General features: G+C 68.9%; 4 protein-coding genes across 4 annotated transcripts in view; 2 read left to right on the forward strand and 2 right to left on the reverse strand.

The window, feature by feature from the left end:
• The window catches only part of CHLNCDRAFT_49501 (hypothetical protein), a gene marked incomplete at both ends in the record, with an annotated part of 3,521 nt that extends 634 nt beyond the window's left edge, over positions 1 to 2,887 (reverse strand). The window contains 10 exons of the mRNA XM_005852074.1: positions 305 to 401; positions 664 to 768; positions 966 to 1,026; positions 1,195 to 1,310; positions 1,499 to 1,780; positions 1,947 to 2,021; positions 2,167 to 2,204; positions 2,296 to 2,434; positions 2,584 to 2,682; positions 2,797 to 2,887. Of these exons, the coding sequence (XP_005852136.1) occupies positions 305 to 401; positions 664 to 768; positions 966 to 1,026; positions 1,195 to 1,310; positions 1,499 to 1,780; positions 1,947 to 2,021; positions 2,167 to 2,204; positions 2,296 to 2,434; positions 2,584 to 2,682; positions 2,797 to 2,887 (1,103 nt within the window). The remainder of the gene's footprint in view (positions 1 to 304; positions 402 to 663; positions 769 to 965; positions 1,027 to 1,194; positions 1,311 to 1,498; positions 1,781 to 1,946; positions 2,022 to 2,166; positions 2,205 to 2,295; positions 2,435 to 2,583; positions 2,683 to 2,796) is intronic.
• Positions 2,888 to 3,912: 1,025 nt separating this feature from the next.
• CHLNCDRAFT_49502 (hypothetical protein) lies at positions 3,913 to 5,414 on the forward strand (the record flags this gene model as incomplete). Its single annotated transcript, XM_005851739.1, has 6 exons — positions 3,913 to 4,027; positions 4,152 to 4,237; positions 4,374 to 4,511; positions 4,730 to 4,796; positions 5,051 to 5,145; positions 5,355 to 5,414. The coding sequence occupies 6 exons, from the start codon at positions 3,913 to 3,915 to the stop codon at positions 5,412 to 5,414; spliced, it is 561 nt and encodes a 186-aa protein (XP_005851801.1).
• A 743-nt stretch (positions 5,415 to 6,157) lies between these two features.
• Positions 6,158 to 7,564, forward strand: CHLNCDRAFT_11319 (hypothetical protein; the record flags this gene model as incomplete). The annotated part of the gene is made up of 5 exons (XM_005851740.1): positions 6,158 to 6,250; positions 6,391 to 6,539; positions 6,630 to 6,726; positions 7,121 to 7,207; positions 7,418 to 7,564. Coding segments are annotated over 5 exons (573 nt in total), but the record flags the coding sequence as incomplete, so codon positions are not given.
• A 789-nt stretch (positions 7,565 to 8,353) lies between these two features.
• On the reverse strand, positions 8,354 to 11,530 carry CHLNCDRAFT_49503 (hypothetical protein; the record flags this gene model as incomplete). The annotated part of the gene is made up of 11 exons (XM_005852075.1): positions 8,354 to 8,438; positions 8,601 to 8,979; positions 9,037 to 9,241; positions 9,418 to 9,510; positions 9,735 to 9,828; positions 9,971 to 10,066; positions 10,234 to 10,438; positions 10,614 to 10,943; positions 11,065 to 11,170; positions 11,216 to 11,298; positions 11,386 to 11,530. 11 exons carry the CDS (start codon positions 11,528 to 11,530, stop codon positions 8,354 to 8,356), a joined length of 1,821 nt encoding a protein of 606 aa, XP_005852137.1.
• Between the last annotated feature and the right edge of the window lie 1,099 nt (positions 11,531 to 12,629).

The following is a 12,629-nucleotide window of genomic DNA, read 5'->3' on the forward strand; positions in this document are numbered from 1 at the left end:
TGCCATCAAAGTAGTACCTGCTCGTGGGTGGGTGGGTGGGGGGTTGGGGTTGGGGAGGGCGCGCAGGGCGGGTCGGGTGCAGTGCCGGGATGCAGCGCCGGGATGCAGGGCCGGGATGCAGAGCCGGGACGCAGGGCGGCGTGGCAGGTGGCAAAGGCACCAGGGCAGCCCGCGGTAGCCGTGCGACAGCACCAAAACCAGCAGGCAGCGGCGGGGGTGAAGGGAGCCTGGCGGGCAGGCGCTGCGCGCTGCCTGCCTCTCATGGTACCTCCAGCCCTCAGCGGCGCAGCCCCCAGCCCCGCACCTGTTGGTCTTGCTGTCCAGCAGGCGCCTGCGTGTGGCCGCATACACCTCCTTGTCGTAAGGGAAGCCCAGCATGGGGACGGAGATGAGGGAGGGGACTGCAGGGGGGAGGTGGGGCAGGCGGGCAGCGGCGTCAGCGCCTGAGCACGAGGCGGCGCGGGTGCCGCCTGCGGAGCGCGCCTGCCTGCCCGCTGGCCCAGCGCCAGCCCAGGAGCAGAGCCCCTGGCCGCCCGCCCAGCCCTCCCGCCACGCAGGCAGACCGCCGGCAGCAACGGCGACACAGGGGTGACGACAGAGGCAAGCGGCAGGCCCCCTCAAGCTGCGCTGTGCAGTACATTGCAGTATGGTACGATACAGTACCGTTTGGGTCGTCAAAGTCGGTGAGCGAGGCGCCCTTGCCGTCCACCTCGTAAGCATACACCCGCTCCCCGCCGCCCACCTCCACCACGCCGTGCTTCTCGATGCCTGCAGGGGTGGCCGGGCCGCCGCGCCTCCTCAGCGCTTTGCCCCGCCCGCGCCAGGGGTGGGCCGCACGCACGCAGCCGGCCAGCGCGCCGTGCCCGGCAGGCAGCCAGATGGGCATGCAGGCCAGGCCCGAACTCCCAGCCCTGCCGCCCATCGCAGTCAAGCGGCAGCACGCCGCTGCCCAGCCCCCCCCGCACCCGACTTGATCTCTGCCATCAGCCGCGTCACCTTCGCCTCAAACTCAGGCATCTGCCAAACCTGCACACCACGCACACACACACACACACAGCAGCAGCAGCAGCACTGAAATTCACGCCAGCTTGTGGCGCCCGCATCCGGCGCCTCTGTGGCAGGAGCCTGCCCGCCGCGGAACGGCCACAACCCACACGCACAGCACGCAGGCACGAGCTGAACACGTGCCCGCACCTGTTTGTTAAGCTCCAGTGCCCGCGCCAGCCCCGCATAGGCGTACATGTTTGCGGGGATGGGGAAGCCGTACTGGCTGGCATCGTCGCTGGGGCGGAAGCCGCTCCACGTCATGCCTGCGGTACCGGGCGGGGGGCGGGCGACCGGCGGGCAAGCTGAGGCGAGCGTGCTGTTGCTGGTCGGCAGGCAGGCAGGCAGGCAGGCAGGCAGCAAGGGCCAGAAGGGGCCTGGATGCCTGCCAGCCAGGCCCGGGGGGCGTGGGGTGACTGCCAGCAGCCGCCCATGCCTGGCCGCCTCCCCTCACTGCCGGCAGACGCTGCGCGCCCCCGGGCACTCCCAGCCCCAGCCTCGGGAGCAGCCCCCCAGCCTCGGGGCGCGCCTGTGAAGTCCACGAGGGGCCCCAGCCCCCCGTTGGACAGCTCGTGGAATCGGTAGGGCGAGGAGGCGTTGTGGCGCTGCTCCCGCACCCACACATCCACCAGCAGGTTGGCGGCGTCGTAGGTGGAGGGCTCGGAGATGAGGGCATCTGGGCGGTACAGGCCCGGGGTCAGGAAGTAGTTCCACAGCAGGTTGAGGTAGTAGGCGCCTGCGGCAGGGGCACGGCACCGGGGGGTGGGCAGGGCAGGGCTGGCGGGGTGCGGGACGGCTGGGGCGGCTGGGATGCTTGGGAGCGCCTTGCAGGGGATGGACAGAGAGCCAGGGGTGGCAGGACGCAAGGGGACAGGTCTGCTTCCCAGCCCACACCAGCCCACCCGAGTCGAGCTCGTAGTTGCGCACGCCCACCCAGCCGCCGCGCCCCGCGGTGCGGTCGCCCTTGTGCCGCGACTCTGCATGGCAGCGGGATGCAGCGGGGTGTGGGGCAGGGGTGCAGAGCGGGGCTGGGAGGCGCATGCGACGCTCACGGCAAGGCCAGGGGAGATGGAGGAGGCGGGCGGGCACATGGGCCGCCGGCGCATCGGGCCTGGCCCTCACCGGGGTGCCGCCACTCGGGCTCGTACCCGTTGGCGTATCTGCACTAACAGATTTATAAGGTTTTGTTTTCAGATGGACAACAGATAGCGTCACTACTTTTCTTGTACATCAATTAAATTTAGAACTTACGGGTCCTGCATGATGTAGAAGGCCTGGGCGCGGATGGCGCCCTCCACCACGGCGCGCAGCTGCGGCTGCCTGGCCATGCGCGGGATCAGCACGCTGATCTGCACCGCCGAGTCGCGGATCCACATCAGCGGCAGGTCGCCTGCGGGGGCGGTCAGGTGAGGAGGGCTCAGATGATTCATGCTGATGAAAGCGCAGCGATGCCCCTGGATTGCGCATCGCGCCAGCCATGGTTCTTGCAGCGGATGCCCTGCAAGCCCCTGCCGCTGCCCCCGCCGCCCGCCGCCTCACCAGTGGCCACAAAGGTCCAGATGCCGGTCTCATGCGACACCCAGCCCGTCTGCAGCCAGGACGCGGCGCGGATGCTGTAGGTACCTCGGTATCTACCAACTGTGCTGTTGGGGGGGGGGGCACCACCCGGGACGTCCTTGCCCCGCACCCCGGCAACGCATGCCAACATGCTTCAACCACAGCTGCCCCGGTCAGCGTCCAGGCCGCGCCCACCCAGGCCTGTCCCAGCCCTTGTACCGCAGTGCTGCAGCCAGCCACGCCCCATGCCAGCCTCCACCCACAGCACCTGCAAGCTGTGGTACATTGTGCGCCCGCACAGCTCGCGCAGCTCTTTCTTCTCCTGCTCGCTCAGCAGCGCTGACACCTTGTCCGTGGCAGCCTTGTCGTGGTTGGGGCCCAGCGCATACACCTCCCGCGGCAGCGAGGCGGGCGCCTCGGGGCGACGCCACCGCCCGGCCGCGGTGCCGCCGCTGCTGCCGCCGGACATGACTTGCTGGGTGGCGCTGGGCAGGCCGCCGTCCATGGCCACTGTGGTGGTGTGGTGCATGACGATGGACAGCAGGCTGGCGCCTGCTGCCAGGCCGATGAGCACGCCCAGAACGAGGGTGATGCCGCTGCCGCCGCCGCCGGCGCGGAGGTGGTGCCGGGCTAACGCCATGCTGGGGGCGGGCGCTACTGGGGATTGTGGGCTCTATTGCTGCATCCCTGGCAGTGGAAGCGCCGTGTGCGGCTCACCAGCAGCGGGATGTTCGCCACCCTGTCTGCGGCTGCCCCTGTCGAGGCAGTTGTCCAAGAGGTGGAGGTGCCCGATTGGGGGTGCTGCCCCTGAGGTTGGGACGTGGCTGCTCCTGCTGAGCTTGTGCTGCGCTGGCGATCGATGCGATTGGTGATGTCTCGAGAGGCCCCATCGCGCCCATCTGTGCATTACCACTCGCACCAACTTCATCGCAGTCGCTGCAAACCGCCGCAAGCGCCTCATCCACCACCCCCGACAGTGTGCACTTAGAGAGCGAGCCGTATGTCGCTGGCCACGCAAATCAGCGCCAGCCGCTGCCAGGCAGCCGCCTTCCGGCCTGCGTGCTCCCGGCGTGGCGCTGGCTGCCGGCGGGGGGCGGCGGTGCGAGCCGCCGCGGAACGGCAGCAGCAGCAGCCCTCCGCAGCGCTGGACCGGCGGCAGGCCCTGCTGGGGCTGGCGGCAGTGCTGGCGGCCGCCAAGGCGCAGCCGGCGCTGGCTGGGGGTAAGTCGCCCGGTGGTGTCGCCCCAGCTCAGAATTATCTCCCAGTCGGCCGCTCGTTACCGCTTGCGCACTGCTGCCTCCATTTCACCCCATGGGTTCTGCTGCCGCCCCGCTGAGCGCAGAGGTTGAGACCTTTTACGGCCTAGCAACCCCTCCCACCAGTTACGGCGGCTACGGCGGCACCTCGCAGAGCCGCCAGGAGGATGGTGAGCACAGCTGGTGGCAGCTGCAGCGGCAGCAGCGGTTTGCGAGACGGCAGGGGGCGCGGCTCTCGCTGCCTTCTCACCACCTGCTGCCTGCTGCGCCCTCCTCTCCTCTCCGCCCCTGCAGCCAAGTACATTTTCCAGTACCCTGCCGGCTGGAAGAGCGAGATCATCAACAAGCGCGACAAGGGCACCCAGGGGGTGGACTGCCGGGTGAGGCGGAGCCCGCTGGCGCCTGCGCGGACCCTGTCGAGGCACGCCCGCAGATGCGTCAGCCGTCCCCTGCCGCCTGCCTGCACCCCCTGCAACCACCTCCCTTTCCCTTCTCCCCCACCCCTTCCCCTGCCAGATCTACAACCCCGCCAACAAGCTGCAGCAGGTGTTTGTGATCACGCTGGGGCGTGCGGGGGAGGACAACCGATCCTTCCGCATCACAAACGTGGATGCCACGCTGGAGGGCTTTGCGGGGGCAGACTACGACATGCTGGTGGGTGGGGGGTGCGTGAGGGGAGGCGGAGGCGGGAGGGTGAGGGGAGGTGGCGAGGTGGGATACGAGAATTGGGTGGCAGGGGCAGCAGGCGTGCCTGGCGAGGTGGGAGGCGGGCACAGGCGGGCCGTGCATCGCGAGGTGCGGCAGCGCGCCGGTCCCAGCTGCGCTGGGCGCCCACAGGCGCTGCCGCTGGTGCCGCGCCGGCCTGGGCGCAGGATGCGCTGGGCGATGCGGTGATGCGCAAGGATGAGTTCCGGGAGGTGGATGGCCAGCAGTACTTTGGTGAGGAGGGGGGTGCTGGGGGGTGGGGTGGGGGTGATGAGGGGAGTGATGAGGGGGTGGGGATGATGAGGGAGGGGTGATGAGGGGGGCTGGTGGGGAGGCGTGGTGGCGGTTCCCGCTCCCGCTGCTCCAGCCAGCCAGCCTGGCAAACGCGCTGACGGCTAACCTGCCCCCCGATGCCCGCCTCCGGCGAAACCACCTTCTGTGCTGTGTGTGACGCGCTGGCCCTGGACGCAACCCCACCCCTGCCGCAGATGTCGAGTTTGCCTCCCCCAGCCAGCACTACCTGTCCAGCATCACCGTCAATGCGGGCAAGGTGTACGCTATGTTTGTCAAGTCGCCGGAGAAGGTGGGTGGGCGGGTGCACAGGGGTGTCAGGGGAGGGGGGGGTGTCAGGCGCAGGAGGGTAGATCCAGGCGGGACCTGCCGCGCCCAGCAGCAGCGGCTGTCTCCCGTCTGGGACTGTTTGCAGTTGTGTGCGTGCAGCCTGCTGGCCCGAGGCAGCACATTGACGAGTTGCTGCGGCTCCGCTGCTCCTCCTGTCCCTCCCTCCCGCAGATCTTTGCCGAAAACGAGGCTTCGCTGCGCGCCATCCGTGCCTCCTTCCGCACCGTCTGAGTGTGACCTTGCGGTCGTGAAGGAGTGGCATGCAAGTGGAGCGAGCTTATGCTGCAGGAGGCGAGGCCAGGGCGTAGCTCTTGTGCTCTCTTCTGTTGATCTATGAGATTTTCCTGTTACTGGTCTTCATTTAAAAGCATGGAGAGAGTTTGCCGTGGCAGTCGCCAAAGCAGACGGCGGCGGCGGCAGCAGCGGTTTGCAGCCTTGCATCGGCATCGGCCACTTTCGCTCTCAGTGTGTCTTGGATAAGTCGTAGGGATACCGAGCGCTCTGCTGCGGCCTGCCCAGCCTCCAAGACCGAGCTGTACCCCCCTTTTGGTCGGTGTACTGCAAAGGTCGGTGCATCGGGAGGGTAACCGAGTAGCAGTTCCGCATTGCCCCACGTGCTATCCGATCACCCTTCAAGCCCTTCGGGTACTTGATAGTAAGAGCCCCTGCCTGGATCGCCTCATCGCCTTGCTGCTGCCCAGCGCCCTGAGATGGCGCGGCCGTGGTATGCCACCGTGTCTCTGACGGATGAGGAGGAGCGCAAGGTGGTCCAGCTGAAGGACGCAGTGGCGAGCGTGGTGGCGGTGAGCTGCCGCCGCCGCCGCCGCCAGCGGTCGAATGCCGCCGCCACCGCAGCTGCATTCCCTAGGCCCTGTGCTGTCATCAATCTGGTTGACAGCAAGATGAAATGTGATCCAGGTGGTACTGGTGCCCTAGTGGAAATCGGCCCTCCCAACTGTGCTTTGCCTGCGCCGCAGGCTTCTGCCGCGCACACCGCCTTCTGCACCCGCGGCACCTACATTCGCTACCTGCGGGCTCGCAGCTGGAACCTGGCCAAGGCCACCAAGGTGTGTGGCTGTATCCCAATGTGGCAGCAGCTGCCACCCGCTGCTTCTGAGTCTCCAAAACGCCAGCCCGGCTCCCCGCCGCCTGTCGACCCAACCTGCCGCCCGGCGCCCGCCCCGGCCTCGCCGCCTGCCGCCCGCAGATGCTGCTGGAGACGCTGCGGTGGCGGGCAGAGTACCAGCCGCATGCGCTTCACTGGGACAACATCAAGCAGGAAGGGGCGCGCGGCAAGCTGTTCATCCTGGAGCAGCCAGACAAGGCGGGACGGCCGGTGGTGCTCATGCGGCCCAGGTGGGTGCGCGGCCTGGGGCCTGGGGTGTGCAGGTGCTGGGCGCCTGCAGGGGCGCTTCGCGAAGCTGGTTGCTCTGCATGAAGTCGAAGCTTGGGGCATGGCGCACCTGGCAATGCAGGCTGGAGGCGGCTTACAGCGGCAATAGCGACGAGCGGGTCAAGGTTGGTGCTGGGGTGGGATGAGTGCGTGTGGGGGTTGGCCGCAGCAGCACACCGTGGTGGTGCAGTGAAGGGTAGCCACTGCAAGGAGGGAGGCGGGGCGGCACTGACCAGCCATGCCGGTTGCTGGGCCCCTGGCACACCGCAGTGGCTGGTGTACACACTAGAGCAGGCGGCTCGAATCGCAGATGTGTCGGCAGGTGCGGCGCCGCGCTGAGGTGGCAGCTGCACCACGCGGCGCCAAACAAGTGTAGGGCGTGCCCAATCGGCTGCCGTCTGCTGCCTCTGTCACCTGTGTCCCGTGCCCTGCCCAACCGACCTGCCCAACCGACCTGCCCAACCGACCGACCGATTGCGTGCACGCCCGCCGGCCGTGCTGCCCGTCTTCCTGCCGCCCTGCCCTCCCTGCAGCCGACGGCAAGATGACGTGGCTGGTGGACTATGTGGGGTACAACAGCAAGAACAGCCCCCCCATCAAGGTCTCCCTGCAAGTGCTCAGCATCCTGCAGGTCAGGGGCCAGGGGCAGCGGCCACGGGGAGCGCAGGCAGCCAGGGTTGCAGGCGCTGCGGCGGGGTGCAGCGCGGCGTGTCCTTCTCAGCTGCCCGCGTCCTTCTCTCACCCACCCTCCTTTTGAGCTGCCGGCCCGGCCAGCGCCTGCCACTCTGCCGCGCTCCACCGCGCCTCGCCGCCCTCCTCCCCCACGCCTTGCCCGCCGCAGAACCACTTCCCGGAGCGGCTCGGGTGCGCGGTGTCATACCGCCCCCCCACGCTCTTCAACATCCTGTGGCGCGCCGTGTCGCCCTTCATCGACCCCAACACACGCGACAAGCTGGTCTTCCTGTCGGCCAAGAGCCCGCCGGGTGCGGGGCCGGGGGATGCGGGGGGCGGTCTGGCGCCGGGCTGCGTGGCAGCGGCAGGAGCAGGAGGCTGGCAGCTCCCTTGAGAACCTGCTGCTTTCCCTCGTCTCGTGTGCCGGCTCCCACACCCAGCCAGCCGTTTTTGTGCGTCTAGAGCTCCTGCCCCCACACACGCCCGCGCTCGCACCCACCCCACCCCGCCTTGCCCGCCCCCACGCCACGCCTCCGCCGCAGAGGAGCTGGAGAAGCACTTCAACCTGCAGCACATCGACGACTCGCTGGGCGGCGCCATCCCCGAGGCGCAGCTGTGGAGCTTCGAGGGATACGGCGAGCGCATGCAGGCGCTGGACGCGGCGGCGGCGGCGGCGGTGCAGGCGGCGGAGGAGGCGGTGCGGGAGGGTGCCAGGCTGTCGCCAGAGGAGGAGGCGCTGAATGCCGAGTTTGAGAAGCACGTGGTGGTGATCTGACTTGGCGCCAAGTGTGTGGCGTGGCTGTTGCCCCGTCTCTCCTTCGGTGCGCCACGATTCCCCTGGTCTTCCTTCCCTTCTTGAGAGCTGTCAACCAACCGCTGGCCATTTCATTCCTTTTCTGCACGCTGCACTTGCCGCAGCACCGCAGCACCTGCCTCTCTGTCTCGCTGCACTTCATCTTTCACTGCCTCATCAGGAACTGATAATCTGCCGTACAAACTTGCTCAGAGCCGACCCTCCTGTCTTGCTTCAGTACGGCAGGCCCTGTCCGTCTTCAGGCTCTGCCTGGCTCCAGTCCGCACCCTTTCTGCGGACAGCTGTAAGGCCTCACTCGTGCATGCTGAGGGCCGCCAGGCAGGGCAAGCAGCCCCGCAGCTGCTGCACGGTCTCCGCGCCACCCAGGCCGGGGCACCTGCGGCCATCACAGGAGCAGGGGGCAGCGAGGGGCAAGCAGGCGGCCGGTTGAGCCGAGCCATGTGCATGTGTGTGTGGTGTGCACAGCAGTGCGGCGGTAGCGCCCGCTCAGCTTCACATGCGTCATTTGCGGCCTGATGTCAGGCTGTCAACACCCCACCTGAAGGCCTCCAGGCCGGTGAGCGCGGTGAGGTGGCACAGCCAGGCGGCGGCGCCCGGTCCCAGCCTCGCGCACGAGTTGAGCTGCAGCTGGCTGAGCTGGCGGAGGGGCGCCAGCGAGGCAGCCCAGCCGTCGTCCACCGTCCCGGCATTGTCCGTGACGGTGACGGCGCGCAGGGCGGTGGCGGCCCCCGCCACCGCAGCAAACGCCTCTGCGTCCCAGCCCAGCCCGGTGCTGGCATGCAGGCGGCGCAGGCCGGTCAGGGCGCTGAGCTGGCGCCAGGCTGGCACCACCGCCGCATCCCGGCAGTAGCCAGAGAAGAAGACGTCCAGCGCGGTGAGCTGGGTGCAGCCGGCGCACCCGCCGGCAATGGCCTCGGCTGCAGCCAGGGAACAAGGTACTCAGTTGTAGGGAGCTCTCGAAAGGGGAAGGATACCTGACATGATCAGGTGAGGGCTTGGATCTGTATTGCCGACTGCGAGCATCCGCACTGCGGCATTTGAGTCATGGTGAGAGGGAGGCCGCTTGCCTGTGGCCCGCGGCAGCGCCCGCCGCAGGCCCAGCTGCACCTCCCTCAGCGCCGGCAGCCGCGCCAGCGCCGCCACCGCCGCCTCGCACACCTCGCTCTGAATGCCGCATGACTGCGGCGCAGCGGGGCGGCAGGGTGTGGAGGCGGGGCGTGCCGATCAGCAGGCGGAGCATGCGCCCATCTCTTGCGGCCGTGCAGTGCGCCCAAGCCTCTGTGCGTTCCCACGGCCGCCAGGTTGGCCCTGACACCCATACACACACACACACTGCACCCCACACACCCTCCCACCTGCACCCTGAGATGCTCCAGGCTGAAGGCCGAGCAGAGCGCCGCGGTCAGCGCCTGGGCGTCGTTCAGGTGGCAGCTGGCAAGCTCCAGCGCCTGCAGGCAAGGCATGGCGGCCAGCGGCGCCAGCAGCGCGCCGCTGCCTTGCACCTGCTCCAGCCGCAGCTCCTGCACACCGGATGGGCGGCTGAGCCAGGATGCAGGAGCCGAGAGCAAGGCGGGGGTCTGCGGCGCGCTAGCTAGCCCATGCGCAGCAGGCGCACGCCTTCGGCTGCAGCAGGCGGGGGCCTTGCCTGCATGCGCGGCATGGCGCGCAGCACCGCCGCCAGCGTGCCCTCGCTGAGATAGAAGTTGCCGGCGAGGCGGAGGCGGCGCATGCGCACCAGCGAGCGCCAGCACACCAGCGCCTCGTCCCTGCACAGATGCGGGTGAGCCGAGATGTGGCAGGCAGGCGCGCGATGGCTTGTGCAAGGCGCTGGATGGATCGGGATCCCCGCCCCGCCAGCATATACCATGGCCCAGCTAGTCACCGCTTTGTGCCAGCGCGGCAGCCCACCTGACCGTGTAGTTGAGCTCGCAGTCCAGCTCCTGCAGCAGTGTGCAGGCCGCCAGCTGCTGCACCGCGTCTGCCGGCAGCTGGATGCGGGGCAGGCTGCAGAGGAGGCGAGGGGGAGGAAGGCGGGGAGGCACGGCAGGGCGCGGCTTGGAGAGCGGCGCGGGTGGGAGCCGGCGCTGGAGAGCTGGCCCCATTGCTTGACCTCCTGCCAGCAGCAGACTCAAGCGAAGGAAGGCCCCCACCGCCGCCCGGCAGCGGCCCACCTCAGCGACTCCAGCTGGCGCAGCTGGTGGAAGGTGGGCGGGGCGGTGAGCAGGAAGCCGCCGTCGATGTGGCGCAGCACCAGGCGCGAGGAGCCCGCCATCAGCGCCCCCGCCCCCGCCAGCAGGCTGCCGGCCTTGACGCGGGATACGTGGGCAGCCAGGCCGCCGCCGGCGCCGATGAGGGTCCAGCGCATGAGCCGATCCACTGCGGGGCGGGGTGGTGGAGACCCTGTGGGACGGTGGGGAGCTACGGCTGGGCTGCCCTGGGCTGCCATGCTGCCGCGCTGCTGCTTGCTGGCGCTGAGCAGCAGGTCAACGTTGAAGGTGGTGGTCGTGTCAAGCATGCCGCAACCGGCGAGCAGCAGGCAATGGCGACTCACCCGCCACCCCATCCAGCAGGCGCAGCTCGAGGTGTGCCAGGCGGGGCAGGGCTGCCGCCAGCCCATCCACAGCCGCCTGCCCCACCTGGCAGCTGGTCACCTCGAGGCGCTTGAGCGCCGTGAGCTGCGCCAACACCCCCGCCCCCGCATCCGTCAGCAGCAGGCAGCCGTCGAGGCGCAGGGCCAGCAGGCGGCCGGCCAGAGGCAGCAGGGCGGTGAGGCCCTCGTCTGGCTGCAGCCGCATCTGCGCCGCCGCCAGGCGCAGCTGCCGTAGCAGGCGCAGCCCTGGAAGCCAGTCCAGCCAGGTGGGGCTCGCTTCGGGGAAGAACACTGCAACGATTGGGCCGGCCAGTGGGCAGTGATTGGAGATAAAAGCTCATAGCCAAGCTGCGAGACCAGAGGCCGCAGCAACACCCGGCGTGGGCCACGGTGCCACCCCAGGCATCCTCACCCGTGGCGTCAAGCTCTTGCAGCGCGGCGAGCCCCCCCAGCGCCGGCAGCGCGGTGGCGTGGATGTGGCGCAGCACCAGGGAGCGCAGGCGGGGGCACAGCGCCAGCTGCGGCAGCGGCGAGCTGGCGGGGTGCGGGAGAGGGGCCAGCACCTCGATGGCGCGCGCGTGCGGCGCCAGCGCCACATCCATGGCAGGGGACTGCCATGCCCACAGCTTGGCGGGCACACAGTGCCCTGCATCACAGAAGGGCAGCGCCAGGATAGGATGGGCTTCTCGCTGTGTAGGTGGCATGCAAGAGGGACCAGCCGCCGCTGGCTCACCGATCGGCAGGGCGGCGCGCCACGACCCGCACACCAGCCGCAGCAGCGTCTTTGCCGGGGCCAGCCCGCCAGTGCCGCCCAATACGCGCGCTATGTGCAAGAGCAGCTCCGCGGGGAGGTGGTCCCAGGCGGGGAGCCACTCCATCTGGGCATGCACGGCCCAGGACACTGCAACTCAATCAGAGCGCATTCCGGTTGTTCGAGAGGGGCAGTGGGCTCGTGGTAGAGCGAAGTGGAGAACGCGAGGAAGCCGTAAACGATTCGGGGGCGACGCGGTGCGATAGGGCAAAACACGCCATGCAAAGCACAGCACGCGTAGCGTGTCGCCAGTGTCGCCACTTTCTCCGTCTGGCTTGTTTTGATGGCTTAGGTGCAATGAATCTAGTTCTTGGGCAACTCCAGTTTGATTAGATTCCTCTATGCCTGATTTCACGGTTCCAGGATGCCCCTGTGCACGCATGGAATGCACTGCATTATAGCCTATTATAGCCTATTATAGCCAACAGTAGCCCACCCGTCCGCTCACAGAGAGCCATCGCGCCGGCCTCGCGCCGATCACCCCCACACCCCCACCCTCCACACTCACCCACCCACCCATCAGCATGTCAAGCAGCGAGGGAGCCAGCCTTGGGCAGCGCAGCCAGCAGCCGATCAGCAACCCGGCCTCCCGGGCATCCCTGCGGCCCGATTTCCCCCATATCGTGGTCAAGGGGCTCGCTCTGGAGGCCGGTGGGGGCCTGGGGGCCGCAGTCGCAGCCTTCGTTTTGTTTTGCCGGGCCAGCCTTCACCTGCCAGTGCCTGACTGTGTGCCTGTGACCTGCGTTGAGATTCGGGTGCGTGGGGACGGGCGCAGCGAATGCCACCTGCGACTGACTCCTGCCCTGTGCGGCGCCCTGATGGGTGCCCGCCGCCGCCTTGCGTGGGCAGCACCAGAGGTCAGCATTGACCTCTGGCGCTCACCTGGGGAGCTACAATACCTCCATGAGCTGCGCCAGCAGCGCGCGGAGGAGCCCCCAGCGCGCCAGGGTGGGGCGGGCTGCGACCTCTCGCTGGTGGCGAGCGGCTCCCCTCCCGCCGCCCTCAGCTGAAGTCGTTGCCGCCCCTGTTGCTGCTACCCCTGCCCAGCCCACGCCTGCGCCGCCTACACTGCCTGCCGCCGCCGCCGCCGCTGCCGCCGCCGCCGCTGCCGCCGCCGCCGCTGCTGCCGCCGCCATGCCCATCGCCCGGCCGCACGCACGCCAGCC

The sequence above is a fragment of the Chlorella variabilis genome (assembly GCF_000147415.1).
Source record: "Chlorella variabilis unplaced genomic scaffold CHLNCscaffold_1, whole genome shotgun sequence".
Lineage (NCBI taxonomy): Eukaryota > Viridiplantae > Chlorophyta > Trebouxiophyceae > Chlorellales > Chlorellaceae > Chlorella > Chlorella variabilis.